The sequence below is a fragment of the Phocoena sinus genome, chromosome 20, assembly GCF_008692025.1.
Source record: "Phocoena sinus isolate mPhoSin1 chromosome 20, mPhoSin1.pri, whole genome shotgun sequence".
Taxonomy (NCBI): Eukaryota; Metazoa; Chordata; class Mammalia; order Artiodactyla; family Phocoenidae; genus Phocoena; species Phocoena sinus.
Window position 1 is genome coordinate 8,130,911 of NC_045782.1, and position 9,907 is coordinate 8,140,817.

Genomic DNA, 9,907 nt, shown 5'->3' on the forward strand with positions numbered 1-9,907 from the left:
GCATATGGGGGTGGGGTGCCTATAAACAGAACTGCTGTCCTTGCTTGTCCCTCCACCAAGGGTCATCCCCTCCCTGTGCTTCCTGTGGTCCAGGTTCATGAACTTGAAAAATCCAAACGGGCCCTAGAGCAGCAGGTGGAGGAAATGAGGACCCAGCTGGAAGAGCTGGAAGATGAGCTTCAGGCTACAGAAGACGCCAAGCTTCGCCTGGAGGTCAACATGCAGGCCATGAAGGCCCAGTTCGAGAGGGACTTGCAGACCAGAGATGAGCAGAACGAGGAAAAGAAGCGGCTACTCATTAAACAGGTAGGTCTGGAAGAGTGGCCCCCCCCCGGACCAGGAACTGGTTTGTTCTCAAAGCCCAGTTTGGGGTCAATATTTTATTTATTCACACTGGAACATATCAGCTGGAGGAAATGTATTTGGTCATTTGATAATATTTTTTTTGATAATTTTATTCTTTAAAATGTAATACAACTGGTTTTGATTTCCTATTTCTCAGATAATATCACTGCTACTTACAAGCCAGGATATCCATTGAAAAGCCCTTAGTGGAATCTCCAGGGACATGTAGTCAGGTTCAAGTTCTGTGAGTCTCATGAGTATCGATAAAGGGAAGAATCAATATGTACCTGACAAGGTGATTCAGAGTATTCCGAAGGTCAGATCACACGTCCTCATTAAGCCACTCTTTAAAGGTATATAAATACCTCTAGGTATTTACACTTTTTTTAATTTTAAGAAGTTGCTTGGGCACTTATGATTTATATACTTTCCTGAGTGCATGTTAAACTTCTAATTTAAAAGTTTACTTTAAAAATTAATTGTGGATATTTTCTCAGTCCCTTGGAGTTGATGGTATCAAGTCTTGGATCTGAGATATTTTTAATTTTGCTTTGTTATTTGCAGTCCACTAATACTTATTAGTCATTTATTGCTAGATAACAAATTACCTCAAACTTAGTGACTTAAAACAACACGCACTAACTGAGTTTCTGTGGGTCAGGAATTCAGAATGGACTTAGCAGGGTGTGTCACCTGAAGGCCCGACGGGGGCTGGAGGGTCTGCATCCTGGCTGGCTTGCCCACGGGGTGCTGGCCCGAGAACGCTGCTCTGGGCACGTGGGTCAGTCTCGTTGCATCACCGAGACCATGAGCTCTGCCTCCTTACGTGCCTTTGCTGTGGTCGGTGGAAATGGTTTGTACCAGTGGTGGTGGTTAAAGATCTCTCTGTACAAATTAACTGCTAATAACAGTAATAACTGCCCAGTGGCAGGCAGCACCTCTCCAGAGTGACCCGAGCCCTCACGTGCCGGTTCTCTGTGTGGGCACCTGGGTCTGACCAGACGTAACCCGATGCGGTCCATTAGGTGCGGGAGCTGGAGGCTGAGCTGGAGGATGAGCGGAAACAGCGGGCCCTTGCTGTGGCTTCAAAGAAGAAAATGGAAATAGACCTGAAGGACCTGGAAGCTCAAATCGAGGCTGCAAACAAAGCTAGGGATGAAGTGATCAAGCAGCTCCGCAAACTTCAGGTAAGTGCGGCCAGCCGTCAGTCTTTGGTGGTGGTAGGTGTTATCTGGCCCTACTTAGATCAAGTGCAACATGGCCCGTGAAGCTGGGGAGAAGGGCTCCCGGCAGCACCCAGCCTGCCATCTTGCCCACAGGCTCAGGGTTGCCAGGTGACCCCTGCAGAGAGCACAGTGCAGCCACCAGCCTCGGCTGTGGGCTGGGGTCACGGGCCATAAAGATGGCACGTGTGTAGCTCCAGTGTCTACAGTGGGCCAGTGCTTGCCCCACTTGGACTGATCGGGGTGGAGTCACCAGCAGGGCGGCAACCACCAGGGACAAGCTTTTGGGGCTCTGAACAGCTTCTGATGTTCAACTAAACATGCAGCCACTGAGCCACCAAGAGGAGAGTGGTGTCGACTTCCCTCCGCTAGCGCCGTGAGCTTTAGTGAGCCTTTCCATCTCATTGAATCATCACTTTTGCTACCCAGATGGTGTGCCGGTTTTCACTATCACAGTGACAAAAAGTGATTTCTATAGTAACTCACAGTATTGGCAGGATGTGATGGGCCCTTTCATATAAGTAGGCACAACTTCCCTGGAGGGAAGTTTGTTAGGACAGAAGCTTTAGAAAGTTTCCATTCCTTTTGACCTTGGTGATTCTGCATCTTGAGAATTTATTCTAACAAAATATAAATATGAGGAGAAGTACTTACATACAAAGATCATAGCTGAAGTGTTATTTATGATGGGAAATAACCTAAATGTAGGTGGACTGCCAGCCATTCAAATGATGGGGATATGTATGCAGTGACACAGGAAGATACAGTGTAGGGAGGGCAGTTTAGTTTGTAACTCAGCACACATGTGTGTAAACTTTTCTATATATAGACAGGCAGATATACACATTTAGAAAAAAAGTTTAGAAGGAAACGTCATCTCTGGATAATAGATTTATGAGTAGCTTACTTGCTTCCTTACACTTTTTTCAAAAGCTAAATACAAAGGTTTTTATTTTGACCAGTTAATTACAAAGAATATAAATTATATTACTATGACTTTAACAGCTTTATGGAGATATAATTCACACAACATTCAATTTACCCATTTAGAGTGTTTTGCTGTTTTTTAGAATATTCATAGGGGCTGTGCAAGCATCACCCACTGTCTCATTTTGGACATTTTGGTTCCCTCTAAAAGAGACCCTGTGCCCATTCGCTGTGACTCCACACTATCTCTGCCACACCCAGCACTGACCAAACACTAATCTACTTTCCGTCTCTCTAGATTTGCCTATGCTGGACATGTCATACAGATGGAATCCTACAATATGTGGCTTTTTGTGCCCAGCTTCTTTCACTTAGCATGTTTTCAAGGTTCACCATGTTGTAGCATAAATAAGTACTTCATTCCTTTTTATTACCAAATAATATTCCATTGTTTGGACATACCATATTCTTTTTATTAATCCATTCATTAGTTGGCGTTTGAGTTATTTTGACTCTTTAGCTACTGTGAATACTGCTGCTATGAACGTTCACATATATTTGTACGGATGTGTGTTTTCAATTTTCTTGGGTATATACCTAGGAATGGAATTGCTAGGTTATACGGTAATTCTGTTTAACTTTGAGGAACTGCCCGGTCTTCCCACAGCGACATTTTACATTCCTACCAGCTATGTATGAGGATTCCAGTTTCTCTACATCCTCAACAACACTTGCTATATTGTCCATCTTTTAATTATAGCCATCCCAGTGCGTATGAAGTGGTATCTCATTGTGGTTTTTTTTTTAAATATAAATTTATTTATATTTGGCTGTGTTGGGTCCTTGTTGCAGCGCACGGGCTTTCTCTAGTTGTGGCGAGCGGGGGCTACTCTTCGTTGTGGTGCGCGGGCTTCTCATTGCGGTGCCTTCTCTGTTGTGGAGCAGGGCTCTAGGCACGTGGGCTTCAGTAGTTGTGGCACACAGGCTCAGTAGTTGGGGCACACGGGCTTAGTTGCTCCGCAGCACGTGGGGTCTTCCCGGACCACGGCTCGAACCCGTGTCCCCTGCAGTGGTAGGCAGATTCTTAACCGCTGCGCCACCAGCAAAGTCCCTCATTGTGGTTTTGATTTGCATTTCCCTAATGACAAATGATGTTGAAAAGCTTTACATGTGCTTATTGGCCAATATCATATGTGGGAAAAAATGTCTCAGTCCTCCGCTAAGCTTTTGAGTTGTCTTCAGTAATTGAGTTGTAACATTTCTGTATACATTCTGGGTGTTTCGTAGGAGATATAGAGTTTCCAAATATTTTCTTTAATTGTCTAGATTATCTGTTCACTCCCTCAATGGTATTGTTTACAGCACAAAAGTTTTTCATTTTGATGGAGTCCAATTTATCTTTTCTTTTGTTTCTTCTGTTTTTGTTATGTCTGTGAAACCTCTGCCTTATCCAAAGTCCTGAAGGTTTAGTCCTGTGTTTTCTCCTAAGAGTTTTATATTTTTAGCTCTTTTTCGAAACTCCTTTTGAGTTAATTTTTGTTATATGGTTTCATATGTGAACCCAGTTTCATTCTTTCGGATATGGATATCCAGTTGTCCCAGCACCACTTGTTAAAAAGACTAGTCTTTCCCCTCTTGAATTGTCTTGGCACTCTTGTCAAAAATCAGCTGACCGTAGACTTGTGTTTATTTCTGGACTCTCAGTCGTATTCCATTGATCTCTGTGTCTGTCCTTCCACCAGTACCACACAGTCTTGATTACTATAGCTCTGCAGGTTTTGTGGTTGGAAAGTGTGACTTCTCCAACTTTGTTCTTCTTTCTCATGACTGTATTCTGGGTTCCTTGCAATTCCATTTAGGATCAGCTTGTCAATTTCTGCCTCCCCCTACCAACCCCCAAAGCCCCCCACTTGGATTCTTATATTGTGTTGACTTGGAAGATCAACTTGGAGAGTACTGCCATCTTAACAGTACATGGCTGTCATGCCACTCATTTCGCTATTCTTTAATTTTTTTTCAACGATGCTTTATTTTATAGTTTCTGATGTACAAGTCATACTTTAGCTAAATTTTATCCTTTTTGATGCTAAGTGTAATTGCTTTGTTAATATTTAGAATGTTTATAGTTAGTATATAGAAATATAATTGATTTTTGTACAGTTGTCCTTTGGTATCCAAGGGGGATTGGTTCCAGGACCCCCCTACTCCATGGATACCAAAATCCTCAGATGCTCAAGTCCCTGATGTAAAATGCTGTATTGGGACTTCCTGGCATCCACGCTTCCACTGCAGGGGGCACAGGTTCGATCCCTGGTCAGAGAACTAAGATCCCACGTGCCGTGCAGCACAGCCAAAAAAGGTGGCGGGGGGGGGGGGGGGGGGGGGAGAAAAAAAGGTCTCTCCTTCCCTTCCTAAGTACCCTGCTAAAATGGTGTATTATTTGCATATAACCTATGCATATCCTCTCGTATACTTTAAATCGTCTCTACATTACTTATAATACTACCTAATACAAGGAGAACGATATATAAATAGCTGCGCATGTGGCAAATTCAAGTTTTGCTTTTAGGAACTTTCTGAGAATTTGTTTCCCCTGAATATTTTTGATCCACTTCTGGTTGAATCCACGTATGTGGAACTCACAGATATGAAAAGCTGACTATGTATCGATCCTGTATGCTGCAGCCTCACTGAACTCGTTTATTAGTTCTAATCGTTTCTCAGTGGATTCCTTAAGATTTTCAATATGTAAGGTTATATCGTCTGCAAACTGAGCTAGTTTTACTTCTTTTCCAATCGGAATGTCTTTTCTTTGTCTTGGCCTAACTGCTTTGACTAGAATCTCCATTACAGTGCCACACAGAAGGGGCGAGGTCAGGCACCCCTGTCTCATTGCTTATCTTAGAGGAAGGCATTCAGTCTTTGACTATTAGCTGTTGGTTGTTCACTGATGCCCTTTATCAGAGTTTCCTTCAGTTTACTGTTTTTTTTTTTTTTTAAACATCTTTATTGGGGTATAATTGCTTTACAATGGTGTGTTAGTTTCTGCTTTATAACAAAGTGAATCAGCTATACATATACATATGTTCCCATATGTCTTCCCTCTTGCGTCTCCCTCCCTTACTGAGTGTTTTTATATTGAAAAGGTGTTAGGTTTTGTCAGATGCTGCTTCTGCATTTACTGAGATGATCATATAGTTACGTTAATTCATTTTTTGGATATCAAATCAACATTGCATTCCTCAGATAAATCCCACTTGGATGGTGGGGTATAATGGTATATAAATATACACAATGTATGATTCTTTTAATATGTTGATGGATTCAATTGGTTACTATTTTGTTGAGGATTTTTACATCTGTATTCATAAGGGATATTGGCCTGAATGTTTTCCTGTCTTATTTCTGTCACTTCCACATACTTTTATATTTACAATAAATGCATATATATTATAATCTGGAGAAAAATATCATGTTTAAAAACTAAGAATGGACACTACCCCAAAACTTTCTTCCTATTTAATCTTAGGCTCAGATGAAGGACTACCAACGTGAATTAGAAGAAGCTCGTGCATCCCGGGATGAGATTTTTGCTCAGTCCAAAGAGAGTGAAAAGAAACTCAAGAGTCTGGAAGCAGAAATCCTTCAACTGCAGGAGGTTTGTCTACTTATTCATCCATTTGTTCAAAAAAATATATCTGCCCTTGAAATTTCTCTAAGACCAGATAAATATATTTTAGTATCTTTGTAGCCTAGTGTAATTTCACTATCCATGTTTAATATGGTACTGGACCATCTTACTGCTTCAGTTAGGCAAACAAAGTGGTCATACTTTGACACTGTTCTACCTGGCTAACGTCACAGACGTTGATGGGTAATTAATTTCTCAAGTCTGACTGCAATTTGAGGCACACTTAGTGCCTCGAGCAAGGTGGCCGCAGCTACAGGCACTGTCGGATTTCACACTTGAGGAAACTGTTAACAGCCAGAGCTTCCATCACGGTCTGAACTTATTCAGGAACTTGCCTCATCTGAGCGAGCCCGCCGACACGCGGAGCAGGAGAGAGATGAGCTGGCGGATGAGATCGCCAACAGCGCCTCTGGCAAGTGAGTCTCCTGGCAACAGGTGGGAAGGGACGGGCATCTCACAATCGGTGGTGAGGCGCCCCCCGCCCCCGGCTTCATGGGCACTGGGCCCATTCCCCTGGGGCACGCCCATGGCACTGAGACAGCCATGGGGGTCGTCTGGCATCTAGGAGTCAGTAGTTGGTTTGCTCATCTGTTCAGTCTGGAAAGATGAGCACGAGAGGCTGAGCCTCCGGGCTGCCTGCCTCGGCCCCTGGCTGGCTGCACAACCCCGGCAGGTCACACCTCCCTGTGCCAGTCATGCCCACATAGGTGTGCAGGAAAGACATTCAGAACCAGCCTGGTTTCCATAGGGTGCACAGCCTTGCAACGCAAGTCTTCGCTTTCAGATTCACTAGGTTCGACAAGCACATTCCTTAGACTTACCTTACCCTGGATGCATTTTTCATTAAAAGCCCCCCCCCCCCTTTTTTTTTTTTTTGCAATTAAGAGGTTGCTTTCTCCATTCAATTACTGTACTGAGTATTCATCGTGGTCATTTTCTAGCACGCCATCATTTGGACCTGGCATTTGATCTCGGTGCACTAGAAAAGCTAGGGAATGCCAGGATGTTTTTGCACTTTTAAAGCTGACACTGGCTGCCGAGAAGAGCTGGAGAAGGCAGCAGGGCGGTCAGCTGGAAGGCTACACACCGGTCCAGACGAGAGATGATGGGGCCTGGCCTGGGTGGTAGGCCTGGGGATGGAAAGTGGGTGGTGTGTTTGGAAGCGTAACCAGCTAGGCATGGCGGATTGGGGTGGGAACAGAGGAAAGAGAAAAGTCAACAATGCTGCTCAGCTTCCAGCAGCAGGGTGGGTGGAGGCGCCCTCTGGGAGTTTCCCGTGCCGTGGAGACCGGTTCTGAGCTGTTGCCTCCTCGCCTGGCAGGTCTGCGCTGCTGGATGAGAAGCGGCGTCTGGAGGCACGGATAGCGCAGCTGGAGGAGGAGCTTGAAGAGGAGCAGAGCAACATGGAGTTGCTCAATGACCGCTTCCGCAAGACCACGCTGCAGGTGGGCACGCAGCGGCCGCCCCAGGGAGGGCCGCGCCGTCCCCGCACGACTGACCCATCTCCTCTCCAGGTGGACACGCTGAACGCAGAGCTGGCGGCCGAGCGCAGCGCCGCCCAGAAGAGCGACAATGCGCGCCAGCAGCTGGAGCGGCAGAACAAGGAGCTGAAGGCCAAGCTGCAGGAGCTGGAGGGTGCTGTCAAGTCCAAGTTCAAGGCCACCATCTCGGCCCTGGAAGCCAAGATTGGGCAGTTGGAGGAGCAGCTTGAGCAGGAGGCCAAGTAAGAGGTTTCTGCAGCTGTAAACCAAAGAAAGGTATTTACAGTGTGTCTGCCACAGACCAGGTCCAGGTTTAGCCTGTGAGTCAGAGATGACACAGACGTGCCCCTTGTCCCATGGGAGCTCCCTTGGCAGGGGAAGAATGACAAGAACACGTGTAACCAGAGAGGTGGTGGTGTGAGCCCTCAGGGTACGCTGGGCTCACCTGTCAGCTCTTCCCAGACTTAGCTGAGGGCTCATCGCACTGTGCCCCGTGACTTCCTGGTTCCATAGTTTACATCTCTACCCAAAGTCGACTGCCCGAGTTGGTGGCATCACGTGAAATGCTACAATTTGTTGGCAGAGAAGAAATGCAGTATGACAAAAATACAAGCTTTTTTGCTCCCTGAGGAAGGGACTGCTCGACAGCTTCCGTTCTGTTGTCGTAAACCGCTCTGAAGTTTATGAGCTGCACGACACAGCCTTTGGCAGGCATTTGCAAATCTATGAGGATAGAAATCACAGACTGCCAGAGCTAGAGCAGCCCTTCAGCTCACCCTCCTGTCGGGGAGCTTGGGGCCCAGAAATGCAGGGTCTGTGCTCAGAGCCTGACATCCTCTGCAACCGGCAACCCAGACTTGCCCCTGCACTCAACTCTAACAGTTAAGGGTTTGTTTGCTGTTGGTTGTAATTAACATGACTCGCCCTTTCAGCTGACTCCATCACTATTCTTTTTGCATAACATTTGTGGAGGTACAAAAGAACTTTTTCTGTTTTCAGTGGAGTCCTACAAATAAGCTACCTCTGCTTCATGTGGGACAGTGGAGGCCTGTCTAGAAACATGGTGCTTTGACTCCTACGTGAAGCGTGGAGGGATGGGGGCGTTGTTTCAGTGTCAGCTGCTCTAGCATCTTCGTGCGTAGTCAGTAAATTTTAAATTGAAACCATCGCCTAATAAATCGAGTCTTTGTTTTGTTTTCCAGGCTGAAAAGTTAGGGGATTAGAGTAACCAACTAAGGTTTTTGTCTTCAAAAACTCTACACTCAAATACGTGACAGGTAGCTTGTATGTAACATTTGATCTTTGGTAGATCATTAGACAAAGTGATTAACATGTGTGTGAAGGAATAATGCAGTTTTTCTACCTGTCAAGCATTAGAATACATTAAAGGTAATCCACAGTTTGACCAGAAGGGAAACGTTTCTGGGCCATATTGATCACGATGATACAGAGGTCCCGGAAAGCACGCTAACAAATGCCATCTTCCAGAGAAAAGGGCTTAAAAAAAATATTCATTTCCAGAATTGGGAAAACTAACGTGTTGATCATTTTCATTTTCATAGGGAAAGAGCAGCTGCCAACAAACTAGTCCGTCGCACCGAGAAGAAGCTGAAGGAAATCTTCATGCAGGTCGAGGATGAACGCCGCCACGCCGATCAGTATAAAGAACAGGTAAGGGCAGAAGGCAGGTAGGAGGAACACGTCTTCCACTCTAAATGCTGTAGCAAGGAGACGGATGCAAAGCCAGCCATGTTACCATTTGACCAGGTGAATGAGGAAGAGCTATTTGCAACTCTTAATTCTGACGTTTCAACAAACATGTGCTGTTCCTTGTTCCTGCCACTCACTCCCGGGTGCTGGGGATACCGAGGTGATTAGGACCTGGCCCTGCCCCGTGAGTCCCCCCAAGTGCCCCAGAGTGGGCGAGAGCACGTCAGGAAGGCTTGAAGTGTAAGGCCTGGACTGACCTTACAGTTATGTTTCCTCCACTAGAATGGACGCTACATGAGTGCAGAGATTTCTGCCTGTTTCACCCAGTCGTCTCTTGAATGCCTAGAATAGTTCTGGGCATAGCTGGTAGTCACTGAAGGTTGGCCGGATGAAGGGGTGGATACACTGTTGAATGAAAAGGGAAGAGAAAGCAAATGTACGGCATGTGGAACCTGAGTGGTCCTCCTTGTCTGCGTCCAGGCATCTGTTTTCTCAGTGCCAAGGGCATGTGCTGATAGGGCTTTGGACTG

At 45.6% G+C, this 9,907-nt stretch overlaps 1 protein-coding gene across 10 annotated transcripts in view; it reads left to right on the plus strand.

Annotated features, from left to right (window-relative positions):
* MYH10 (myosin heavy chain 10) overlaps nucleotides 1-9,907 on the plus strand; it is a 137,602-nt gene that overhangs the window by 124,302 nt on the left and 3,393 nt on the right. For all 10 annotated transcript variants that reach the window (XM_032618041.1, XM_032618040.1, XM_032618043.1 and 7 more), the window contains 7 exons: nucleotides 94-306; nucleotides 1,371-1,532; nucleotides 6,025-6,153; nucleotides 6,514-6,602; nucleotides 7,508-7,631; nucleotides 7,701-7,909; nucleotides 9,230-9,338. In XM_032618041.1, the coding sequence (XP_032473932.1) occupies nucleotides 94-306; nucleotides 1,371-1,532; nucleotides 6,025-6,153; nucleotides 6,514-6,602; nucleotides 7,508-7,631; nucleotides 7,701-7,909; nucleotides 9,230-9,338 (1,035 nt within the window). The remainder of the gene's footprint in view (nucleotides 1-93; nucleotides 307-1,370; nucleotides 1,533-6,024; nucleotides 6,154-6,513; nucleotides 6,603-7,507; nucleotides 7,632-7,700; nucleotides 7,910-9,229; nucleotides 9,339-9,907) is intronic.